The sequence below is a fragment of the Arvicanthis niloticus genome, chromosome 1 (assembly GCF_011762505.2).
Source record: "Arvicanthis niloticus isolate mArvNil1 chromosome 1, mArvNil1.pat.X, whole genome shotgun sequence".
NCBI classification, from domain to species: Eukaryota; Metazoa; Chordata; class Mammalia; order Rodentia; family Muridae; genus Arvicanthis; species Arvicanthis niloticus.
In genome coordinates, this window is record NC_047658.1 from 143,660,802 (window position 1) to 143,673,419 (window position 12,618).

General features: G+C 36.3%; 1 protein-coding gene across 1 annotated transcript in view; it reads left to right on the plus strand.

Moving 5' to 3' along the window:
* The window catches only part of Btaf1 (B-TFIID TATA-box binding protein associated factor 1), an 80,785-nt gene that overhangs the window by 24,453 nt on the left and 43,714 nt on the right, over window positions 1-12,618 (plus strand). The window contains 7 exon segments of the mRNA XM_034508182.2: window positions 520-656; window positions 3,863-3,992; window positions 4,484-4,552; window positions 7,114-7,203; window positions 7,997-8,092; window positions 8,181-8,357; window positions 11,726-11,866. Of these exon segments, the coding sequence (XP_034364073.1) occupies window positions 520-656; window positions 3,863-3,992; window positions 4,484-4,552; window positions 7,114-7,203; window positions 7,997-8,092; window positions 8,181-8,357; window positions 11,726-11,866 (840 nt within the window).

The following is a 12,618-nucleotide window of genomic DNA, read 5'->3' on the forward strand; positions in this document are numbered from 1 at the left end:
TACTGTGATTATTTTGAGATCTCAGCTCTTCAGAAACTCTTGAGAAGCATGTCAAGTGATGCTTGAAATACTCTCCTTGTTAGGACCATTTCTGCCATGCCTGTAGCACAGAAAAGTTAGGGAACAGGAGTCACTCAGTTGGGAATAGAGAATTAAGAAAGAAATTTCCTCAAAGTTTTAATTAATTATTTATTTTTTTGAGACAGGGTCTCTCTATGTAGTCCTGGATGTCCTGGAACTCACAGAGCACCTCTGTCTCCTCTGGGATTAAAGGCATGCCGTTTTTTAAAGACAAGGTCTTCTTAGGCTTTCTCATCATCCTCCTGCCTTTCAAGTGCTGGAATTTTAAGTGTTCTAGCACATATGGCTTGAGAGTAAAATCATGATAGTGTAATATTATCAAAAAGAATGCTTAATCTCTCTTCATTAAAATTTTTGCAATTATTTCTCTCCTAATATTGAAACTATCAGTATTTATTTTAATTTCTGGCAGTTTAAACTCATTGTTTACTCTTTTAGACTCTCCAAGCAGCTGAATTGATTGATTCAGAATTCCGAGCAGGAATGAGTAATAGACAGAAGAACAAAGCTAAAAGAATGGCCAAGTTATTTGCAAAACAGAGATCCAGGGATGCAGTGGAAACGAATGAGAAGAGGTAGTGATCTTCCTGCTTGTTCACTTAGAACAGTATGTGTGCTTGCTTTATAGGTAAAAGTTTGATGACCTTTGTTTAGCTGAGTAGTAATGCTTGACATTTTTTACTCAGGACATAGAATTTATTGTTACTGGGAAATGAGGTTGTTTCTCTAGAAAAATTTATAGGAGTAGAATTTTTTTTATTTTTATTATTTTTTTACTTAGTGATATTCAGCCTCTTATGAAGACTGAAGACCTATAATGGAATAGAAACACCTTCATAATGGAATATTCAGGGTTTCAGAAGTGCATTGAATGGAGAACGTTAGAGAATGAATTCAGAGAAGGGTTCTAAGGGTTACCAGTCAAGATGATGCTGTTGCTAAGTGAAAAGTGATGTCAGGGTCTTAGCCTCTGTTCTGTGCTAAATAATGATTAGTAATCCTAGGTTAACCTTTCTGTAGGAAAGAATTTTGAACAAAGAGTCATTGTTTTCAGGCTCCAAATGAATTAATAAAAGTGTTACCTGTCTTTAAAACGTAGTAGCTAGTTCAAAACAACATCTTTCAGGTTGATCTCTGAAATATGTGTTAAGTTGTAGGTTCTTAGATCCCCTCATCTACTAAATCAGACTCTTAGTGGTATTCAAGAAATGTTTGAGTTTGTGATGAGTTAAAAAATAATGTATTGTCCATAAAATTATGTCTTTGTTGTAGATTATTGTACTTTGGTTCTTTAAATTCAGATAAACCTAAAAAGTGTTTGTAGTGTTCAAGAATTAAAGAATATGTTCCTGGACTGCCAGGGCTATCCAGAGAAACCCTGTCTTGGAAAACCAAGGTGGGGAAAAAGAAAAAAGAGAAAGTTAAACACAAACCAAGGTGATAGTGGCACATACCACTCTGGAGGTAGAGGCAGGCAGATCTCTGAGTTAGAGGCCAGCATGGTCTATAGAGTGAGTTCCAGAATAGCCAGGACCACACAGAGAAACCCTGTGTGGAAAAACAAAACCAAGAATTAAGCACAAATAGCTAAACAAACAAACAAACAAAAAAACCCATTTAATAGAAATCTATGTTTGAGGTTATTTTTAAAGTATAAACTCTTTATTGAAATTTTTTAACTATGGGATTCTCCCTGCACCCTACAGACAGGATTTTTCTGCTTGCCTTGGCTGTCCTGGAACTCCTTCTGTAGACCAGGCTGACCTGAAACTTAGAGAGATCCTCCTGCCTCTGCCTCCTGAGTGCCAGGATTAAAGGCATGGATGCCCATCTTTTTGTTTTTGTTTTGTTTTTAACTATGGGATTTTTAAGGTGAACAGCTTGTTAAGGTCATAGACATTGAATATCCCTAAACTAAAATGTTCCAAAAATCTAAAACCTTGAGCCTAAGTTTTAGATTCCAGAGGATTTTATGGTTTTTTTGTTTGTTTGTTTGTTTGTTTGTTTTTGTTTTTCCTTTTCTTTTTCAATAGAGACTCATCTCATAAGGTCTTTGCAAATACCCTCAAAAATAAAGTCTACAATTAGAATGTTACTGATCCCAAACTAGACGAGATATTCATCTTGTAGTAATTTAATAAAAGTTGGTAACTGATGAAAAACCAAAGAAGAAAAAAAGTTTCTATTAGTTTTTATTCATACTTTTACTGGAGTATTTGAATGTTCGAAATGTTATACCTTTTCAGAGTTTGTTAATTATGTGTTCCAAATACTTACCATGACCAAGGCAACTATTACAAGAGAGAACATTTAACTGGAGGCTTGCTTACAGTTTCAGAGGTAGTTTCCATTATTCTGGTGGGGAATATGGTGGCATGCAAGGCATCAGAGCAGGATAGATACACCCTGATTCATAGGCTGAGAGAGTAAGAGGGAAAGACTAGACCTGGCATGGACTTTTGAAACCTCAAACCCCTCTTATTGGTGGCACACATTTCCTTCAGAAAGGCCTTACCTCCAAATCCTTCTCAAACAGTGCCATTTACTGGTGACTAAGCATTTAAATATATGATCCTATGGGGACCGTTCTGATTTAAACCACCACAGAAGGGGATGTGGAATATAGGCAGAGCTTGATTTTGAGTTTTTGGCTGGATGGTCTACGAAACCCTCACATAGCTTAGAATAAAGATCTGAAAGAAGGGGGATGGCTCTTACTGTCCAGGAAAAGACATTACAAATGCAGTCATAAAAATAAATATCTGAAAGTGCAAGTATGCAAGTTTAAAGATGTAAGGTTACCTACTAGAGTAGCTGATAGGAGAGAATCAGGTGAGGGTGTGAGGGAGTCTTCAGTCTCTTTCATGATCATATAGAACCAGAACAGTTGGCCAAGTAGTTCACACTGTTGAGATGTAGAGTCTGAGCACTGGAAAGCAGAGGCAGGCAGATCTTTGTGAGCTTGAGGTCAGCCTGGTCTACAGGCTAGTTTCAGGACTGTCAGGGTTATGCTTGTCTTGAAAAACAAATAAACATTCATGTAAAGAGAGGGAGCGATTTAGAGAAAGTAAGACTATGCTTTAGACTGCATTACTTTTTTCAGTTCTGTGAATGATGTATAAAGGTAGTTTGTATCTTATTCAGTCTGTTGGCCAGGCTGACCTTGAGCTCATGATGTTCTTGCCTCACCTTGGTGCTGGAAAAAAGGTATGTGCCACCACACCCAAATAACTTGTTTTTTCCTTTATAATATTTCTTATTAGGCTAGCCTTTGTATTTCTTTTGAAGTTTTAAAACAGTACTTTTTTCATATTTTCTGTATACTTTATCAGTGGTCAGTTTCTGTATATTTTTTAAAATTTTTGTTATTTTTTAAATATATATTTTAATCATATTCTTTAAGACAAATAAGACTACCTTGTATTACTTGGCATATTAGTTTTCTCCAGGTTGCAAGTCCAAAACAGTTAGTGTCATGCTTGGCTGGATTGAAATTGTTCAATTAAAAGAATTTTAAATTAAAGAAAGGGAACTAGTTGTAGAGATGAAAGAATGTTAGATTTGAGATTTAATTTGAAAGAAAAAATTCACCAATTCAGATAATAGTAGGGTATATTTTGTTCAAAGTATTAATAAGTTTACTTTAGTTGATGTAAGATGGCTGAGTAAGATGCTTCAGCAAGGTAACACCCATGCAGTGCGGACAATGGATTCTCTGACACATACTGTAGAGCATTTGTATTCCTTCATATACTTTTAAAATTGGTAATTTCTTTTTTAGCAATGACAGCACTGATGGAGAGCCAGAAGAAAAGAGACGGAAAGTAGCAAACGTTGTTATTAATCAGACTGCAAATGATTCCAAGGTCTTGATAGATAATGTTCCAGAAAGTTCTTCCTTAATTGAAGAGGTATATTAAAATTGTTTATAACTTTATTTTTTTATTTTTTAGCTTTATTATAACAATTGTTTTTTATGTGTATGAATGTTTTGCTGCATGTATATCTGTGTACCACTTGTGTGACTGGTGTCCATGAAGGCCAGAAGAGGGTATTGGACCCCCTGGAACTGAAGTTATGACAGTTATGAGCTGTCATATAGTTGCTGGGGGTTGAACCTGGGTTCTCTGGAAAAACAGCCAGTGTTCTTAATGACTGAGCCATCTCTCCAAGCCCTGTTTATAAGTTTTGTAAATGTATTCATTGAGATATTGTTTGTCAACAAAGTGAAGTTTTATTAGTAAATATCTTATACTTCTAAGTAAAACATTTAAAAAAATTTTAAAGCCTTGTTACTGTTGCTAAGGCTACGAGTAAATGTACATTTTTGACTTTTCTTAAAAGTGTTACATCTTGATTCCAAAGCTTTGATGTAGTAGTAATTTGTATCTTTCTTATTTAGACAAACGAATGGCCTTTGGAAAGCTTTTGTGAAGAACTTTGCAATGACCTTTTTAATCCCTCCTGGGAGGTAAGGCATTTTCCTCAGGCAAGATAGTAAACTTATTAGGATTCCTCTTTTTCTATAGGTCTCTTAGGACTTGTATATTTTTATTCGTCCATTCATATTCTCTCTGTCTCTGTCTCTCTTTCTCTCTCTCTTTTATTTTATTTTTTAGGTTTTTTGAGACAGGGTTTCTCTGTGTAGCCCAGGCTGTCCTGGAACTCACTCTGTAGACCAGGCTGGCCTCGAACTCAGAAATCCGCCTGCCTCTGCCTCCCAAGTGCTGGGGTTAAAGGTGTGAGCCACCACTGCCCGCCCCACCTTGATGGAGGGGTTTTAGGCAGGGTCTCATCTCACCATTTAACTAGCTGGCCTGGAACTCATATAGACCTGGCTGACCTTGGACTCACAGAGATTCTTCTGCCTTTACCTCCTGGGTGCCGGGATTAAAAGTGTATGCCACCGCATTACGTTTGACTTCTAAGTAGAAGTTTAGATTTTTTTCTTAAAAACTTTTTTCTTTTTATTATATTCTGAAGCAAATTGTTCATTTCTTATTCTTTTGGCTACTGTTAAGACTTGTATTTTTCTCATAGACAGTAAAAATCATTCTTTTTCATTGAAAATGGACAGCTTTCGGGGAGTAAGATGGCAGTTTCATGGTAGTTCACACTGGCCTTGAACTTGTGGTATTCCCGACTCATCTTTCTAAATTCTGGAATTACAAGTGTTCACTGCTATATTATGTCTGCAGTAGGCAGTTTTGATTTACCAAGAAAGTAATTTCAGGAACTAGATGTATAGAAGCATACACTTGGGCTCAAACCTCAAGATCAACCCCCCCACCCTACTCCCCAAAAAACCAGGATAGTATAGCTGTAAACAGCAGTAGTTTTCAAACCAGTTTCTGAGGTAATTTAAGCCTCCAAAGTATTTCTTCAAAGAAAATTTCAAATGTCCCATCATGTAGAAAAGATAAAAATGAAGCTTCTGATCAAATTATTGGTTGGTTATCCCAAACCTTTAGTTGGCCCTTGAATTAAACAAACAAAACAAACCTGTAGTGTGTAGTTTTGTATACTCTGCTTTAATGTTCCTGGGTGGGCTGTGCTACCAGCCACCCGCCCAGGTTCTCTTGGATCCATGGATGAAAGACACATTAGCTCATTGTTAACCTGCCTTACTGGCTCAGTGGCTGGGCTCTTCTAAGCCTCCCTGTGCTAGCTCAACACCTCTAAATCTTCCCTCAGCTTAGTAGACCATTTACCTCTACTCCCACTCAACACCTCTAAATCTGCCCTCATTTTAGTTGCCTGCTATCTTCTATGAAGCCCATAGAAGTCCTGCTGCCCAAGACGTTTTCGGGCTGCCTTCCGAAAGGGATCACTTTTCCTTTCCACCTATGCTTTGGAAGATCTCCCCTGCAGTTCTGAGTCTGTTCCATCTCTCTTCCCCCCAATTATATCGATTCTCCTATTGATTCTCCTATTCCTGCCCTCTCCTCTCTCCTAGCCTGTGGGAACTGGAAGTCCTGCCTCTTCCCACCCAGCAATTGGCTGCTGGTGTCTTTATTGATTGATCAAGAACCAATTGGGGATAAGGACCACAATGTAGGGCCATGCAGATTCCTGATTGAAGCATCAGAACCACTCTCCTACACAAATCTGCTTTGGGTCCATGGGATCTAGCTCATTTGTATAGCACTTTACTTAGCATGTATGAGATCCTGCCTGGGTGTGATCCTAAGAATGGAAAAAAAAGGAGAGAGGAAAATAAAGGGGGGGGGTAGGTAGATCTTTCTGTGAGTACCTTCTATGAATAAGTAAGTCTTAGCTCAGAGAGCATTTTAAATACATGACTATAATATATATATAGTACAGGCTTTTCTTCCCTTTTATATAACATGTAAGAGCATATCCTTATCTCAGATAATGCTGATTGACCCACCAGATATAAGAAAGCACTAGTCATTAGACAATTTGTGTTAATTCTCCTCTTTTGGTACTGACTACTTTTTTTTTTTTTTTTTTTTTAAATACATGTACTTCCAAAATATTGGTATTTGGGCTATACAGAAACATTTCTTTCCCTTTCTGTTTGTTTAGTTCTGAGTCCAAGTAGAGACTAGGGATGGGAGTGAAAGCCAGGTGGATTTATATTCTAGAGTTGGAGAATAATTATTTTGTTGTTCAACTTTGAAAACCTTCCATGTAACTAAAATGTTTGTGAAATTAATAAAGGCACTGTTTATTTTACTTTCTTTGTATCACAGTACAAAATGCATGTTATTTAAAAACATGATTATTGGCCAGGTGTGGTGGCACACACCTTTCGTCTCAGCACTAGGGAAGTAGAGCCAGGCTAGTCTTTGTGAGTTCTTAGCCAATCCTGTATACATAGTAGCTTTCAGCTCAGTTAGGGTTACAAAGTAAAATCTTGCTTAAAAGACTGACAGAGGCATGTGATTATGCTTTATAGATGTTCTGTAGCATCAGCGCTGACTGAAAAACATTTTCATATTAAAGAAAAGTTGAACTTGGCTTATTTAAACATTTGACACCTGATGTTTGCTTCTTGTGTTTTTTTAGGTTCGACATGGGGCAGGTACTGGACTCAGAGAAATTCTTAAAGCTCATGGGAAAAGTGGTGGTAAAATGGGAGATAGCACTTTAGAAGAGGTAAGTATATTAAAACTATGATTTAATTTAGTAGTTGGTCTCTTTTTTTTCCAATTTAGGGGGAACTAAAAAAGTTATGTAACAAAGTCAGAATGCAAGGTAAGAACAACTATGAATAGGTTAAAAAAAAAGTTTATTGTCATAGAATGAGTTTAGAGAACAGAGATCTTCAGAAACACTAGAGTGGAAAAATTGTAGAAAGAAGAGCATTTGAGCAGGATTATGCAGTAGAGAGTACGATAAATAAAATAATACTGGTTACTAGCAACATTAATGTAGTAAGAAACACTGGAAATAGCATAGATAGCAGAAGACTCAATACAGAGCAACCTTAAGTAATTCTTTTCCTTTTGTTTTCTTGGAGGTGTGGGATGTTTTGAGATAGTCTTACTGTTTGACTATAGCTGGCTTGGACTTCCCTGTGTACCTTTCTAGCCTGGAACTTACAGAGATCTCTCTGCCTCTGCCTCTGCCTCTGCCTTCTGAATGACCAGCCCGTAATTAGCTTTTTTTTTTTTTTTTTTTTTAAAGAGTACAGGAACATAATAGGAAGCAAGAATTTTGATGTAGGGTTTCTGAATATAATTATCAAAGAGGACATGGTTACATTTAAAGATGGTATATAAAGCAACTCTTACATGGTTTGGTAACTGTTCATTTTACCATGATAATATGTCCCAATATATGTGTGTGTGTATTTTATATCCCCCCCAATTTTAAACTTAATACCTTCCCTCTCTCCCTAGTACAGAGTTGATTTTTACCTATTGTTAAAATGATTGTATTTTAATAGATGATTCAGCAGCATCAAGAGTGGTTGGAAGACTTAGTCATTAGACTCCTTTGTGTTTTTGCATTGGACAGATTTGGAGACTTTGTTTCTGATGAAGTAAGTATCATCTGAGTGAGGCTTTGCCCAAATTGTAAATTCTACATCAGTAAATTTTCTGTATATGTAACTCCTTTCTATTCCGAAGGTTGTAGCGCCAGTTCGTGAAACTTGTGCTCAAACATTAGGTGTGGTTTTAAAGCACATGAATGAAACAGGAGTTCATAAGACAGTGGATGTGCTGCTGAAATTATTGACACAAGAACAGTGGGAAGTTAGACATGGTGGTCTTCTGGGAATAAAATATGCTTTGGCAGTTCGTCAGGTAACTAACTCAGTTTTTAAAAGGGATTTTTTTCCCGTTTTGGATGTTTTGTTTGTTGTGCTGTTGTGGTGGGTGTGCTTGATTGCTTGTTTGTTTGTTTCTTTTATGATCTCCTTATGTATCTCCAGCTAGCCTGGAACTTGCTATACAGATTGGGCAGGCCTAAACATTGCAGAGATTATTCTGCCTTTGTCTTTTCTTTTCCTTGTGGGTTCTAAGATTACAGGTGTGTGTCACCATGCCAGACTCAAGTTTGCCTTCTTGAGAAAGTGCCATAGAATTTACAAAGAAATCACAAAGATGGTTAGTTACATTGTTGCAACTCATTCAGTGTATTTCATAGTACTTACATTGTTTAAACTCATTTAAATATTGAATACATGGTCTTAGATCTGTGAGACAAGTTATAAAGGAGATCTATATTCAGAAGATAGATACAGGCAGGAAACATACAGCATGGATCAAAGCAAGCAGTCTATACAGTCATGTACTTTTTTATATTATTCACCAATGTTTTTCTTTGTCCTTTATAAGAAGGCTGAGAAAAACAGAAGAACTCATTTCCCATTGTCACATAGGGAAACGAGTTCTGAACAGTTAGAAGCCTTGTTTAAGGTTGTAAAACTAGGGTTAATGCCAGAAGTCAAAGCCAGATGACATCTTTTTTTTTTTTTTTTTTTAATTGTCGGGCTTCATCCTGGAAAAGACACAAGCATGCATGCATGCATATATGTACAAATAAACTACTGGTGAGCATTGATGTTCTCTCTGCAGCTTACTGAAGACTTTGATATACTCTAGCATGCCGTGGCTAGCAATTGGGTTCCTAGGTTGACTCACAAAAGCCTTTTTAATTTATGACACATAATTTTTTTTTCTTTACACAAAGTTGAGTGCTAAAATGATAAAAGCAGGTGAGGCATGGTGCCCAGGCCTGTAATTCTTAGAGTCAAACCTGTGGGCAGAAAGATTAGAAGTTCAAGGTCATCCTTAGCTAGATAAATTTTTGCTTGGGATATACATGAGACCATGTTTTAGAGAAAAAAAGAAATAATGAGATAAATGAGGAGCTAGAGAGAGAAACCAGGACGGAACCTTTTCTTACCAGTGTGTAATTAATTTCCTGACTACTTTGTAAACTGTCTAACATTGGCAGGCACTTAAAAGATTGTCCTGATTTACTGCTCTGGATTAGCTTCTCTGTTCTCTTACTCACTAATCTAAGAACGAGCTTCTCTTCCCATCCCTGAAAAGCCTTTTGAAGTTACTTCTAAGGTTATCTTTTTCTTTTGTTGTTTTAAACTACCAGCAGTAAAACATTCCCTTGTGGTTTCTGCTCATAGACCCAAGCTCTCTACTCAGTTTACCCTTTCTGCTTTGTTCTTGCTTTTCCTGGCCCTTTTAGTAACTGCAACCCACATATCAATTCTTCAGACACAATCTTTCCTATCTTGTAGCATCTATAAAATATGGAATGGAAAATGCCTTGTTAGTATTTGAAAAGCTTTACTAATTTTTTTTTTTTTTTTTTTTTTTTTTTTTTTTTTTTTTTTTTTTTTTTTTTTTTTTTGGTTTTTTGAGACAGGGTTTCTCTGTATAGCCCTGCCTGTCCTGGAACTCACTCTGTAGACCAGGCTGGCCTCGAACTCAGAAATCCGCCTGCCTCTGCCTCCCAAGTGCTGGGATTAAAGGCGTGCGCCACCACCGCCTTTCATAATAAGACTAATTTTTTAAAAAGTTGTTTTGAGATTATAATTACAGCATTCTCCCTTCTCCTCCCTCCAAGACCTTCCACACACCCCTTCTTGCTCTCTTTCAAATTCATGGCCTTTTTTTTTTTTTCATTGTTATCACATGCCTATATGTGTATATCCCTATATTTCTAAATAGAATCTGCTCAGTTTGTATGGTGTTGCTTTTATGTATAACCAAGTGACATGTTCTTTCCTGAAAAAGACTTATTTCTTCTGTAAGACTAATTTTAAAAAAAAATTATTTTTTGTCTTCTGACAATAAACTGACTCATCTCTTGAGAAGCATTTGTTTCTCTTTTGTTTTTATAATTTTTAAATTAATTTTCTGTTAATGTACAAAGAATTGGGTCTCATTTTGAAAATTTCATACATATTTTTACTTTAAAAGTTTATTATAGGCTCCAGAAGAACATTTTATTCTGGCTATAGGTGACAAAAAGACATTCTGATGGGGAATTCAGATGTTTAGATAGGAATTGAAGTGGGCCATCATCATCTTAGGTACAAGGAACGTCTTACTTTTTTGTCAGATTTTGTACAAGGAACGTCTTACTTTTTGTCAGATTTTGTAATTCCATCTCTGGCTAAGGGCCCTTCCCATGGATTCAGCTATTATTTTAGCTCCATGAGATTCTTCTGCTATTATTTTTATTTCTGACATTCACATTTTTGGCTTATTTCTTGGGCTGTTTCGGGGGCTTCTTCTTGCCACCTTTGTGGTCCATCTTCCTGCAGAAGTCACACTTACATTCTTCTTTATAGCTGAATAAAGTTTTTCTTTTTTGTATGTGTAACATATTTTCTTCACTTATCCATGTGTTGATGATATATAGGCTGGGTCTGTATCTTGGATATTGTGAATACTGTATTAGTGAACACAGATGAGAAAGTGTCTCTGATGTGCTGACTTACCACAGAGATACTAGAGTCATCACTCTTCACTTTAATGCATGACAGGGTTTCTTACTGAACTGGAAGCTTACCTCTTTGACTAGACTGTTTAGCCAGCAAGCTCTTGGAAGCCCTTTGTCTCTCACCAATAATAATGGCATGATAGGCACACACAACTATGCCTAGCTTTAAAAACCAATGTGAATGGGTGTGTGAATGTTGGGGATTTGAACTTAGGTCTTCATGTTTGCAGAGAAAATTGTTTTACTACCCAGTTTCTCTTAATGAGAGTCCTAGAATATGATCACAGGAGTAGCCCATAGCAGCTAGCTTTCGTGGGGAAAATGAGATTACATTGCAATAAGGAGAAGCAGAAGGATGTGGTTTTTCCTTCTCATCTCTTTCATATCTCCTTGTCAGTGATATTGAAGAAAAAAATGCAAACTGAGGGTCTCTACAGTGACATATTTGTGTATTTGTGTTCACACATAGCATTTATAGACTTACTAAGAACTGTTCTAGTATTTTAAGTTACATCCAGAAATATTTGGATTCTTTCTCAAGTGGGATTGTTTATGCAGTCTTATGCTAATTTACCTATTTTTTTTTTAAATTTCTTTTCAAATATATAAATATTGGGATGTAGTTCAAAGTTACTAGATATGTTTGAGCACAGTAATTATACCATAGAAAATTAGCATGTTTTGATGTACTATTTTACAGGATGTGATTAATACTTTATTGCCTAAAGTTTTAACTCGAATAATAGAAGGACTCCAGGACCTTGATGATGATGTTCGAGCTGTTGCTGCAGCGTCTTTAGTTCCTGTAGTAGAAAGCCTTGTCTACCTTCAAACACAAAAGGTAGACGAAAAGTCTTTTGGCATTTACTTCCTATAGAGCATGTTTGTGTTTGCATAGGGAATAGAAGGAAGAACATAGCGTTCTTTTTATTTTATCTACACCTTTTAAAAAAAAAAAAACGATTTATTTATTTATTTATTTTATGATGTAAGTACACCGTTGCTCTCTTCAGACACACCAGAAGAGGGCATCAGATCCCATTACAGATGGTCGTGAGCCACCATGTGGTTGCTGGGAATTGAACTCAGGACCTCTGGAAGAGCAGTCAGTGCTTTTAACCACTGAGCCATCTCTCCAGCCCCCTTATCTATATCTTTTGTAGAAATTTTCTTGTCTCTAACATCCCTCTGATGCATGCAAGCTTGATTATATGTTGTCTTTGGGAACAGTGAATTGTGTATTGTCTAATTCCCTTTGTGTATTTTGTGCACTTTGTGCACAGAGAATTTTCTTGAAAAGGAAACAGCTATTTCTCTCTGATTTTGTCTCTTATGTTTAGAAATGTGAAGTTTGTTTTGATTTTATAGCTTAGCATTATAGCTGATCTTATTTTGAGATTATTAAAATTTAGCTATAATTTGCATTTTACCAAATCCAGAATATGAAGTTAAAAGTCCAGTCAGCATTATTTTATGAGCTCAAAAACTAATCTTGTATTTATATGATTGTTGACATCACTTAAAATTCCCTGAAATTAGCCGATCCAGTAAAAATTTGGTTAGAGAGGAAGTGAAGAGGATGAGAGAATTGTT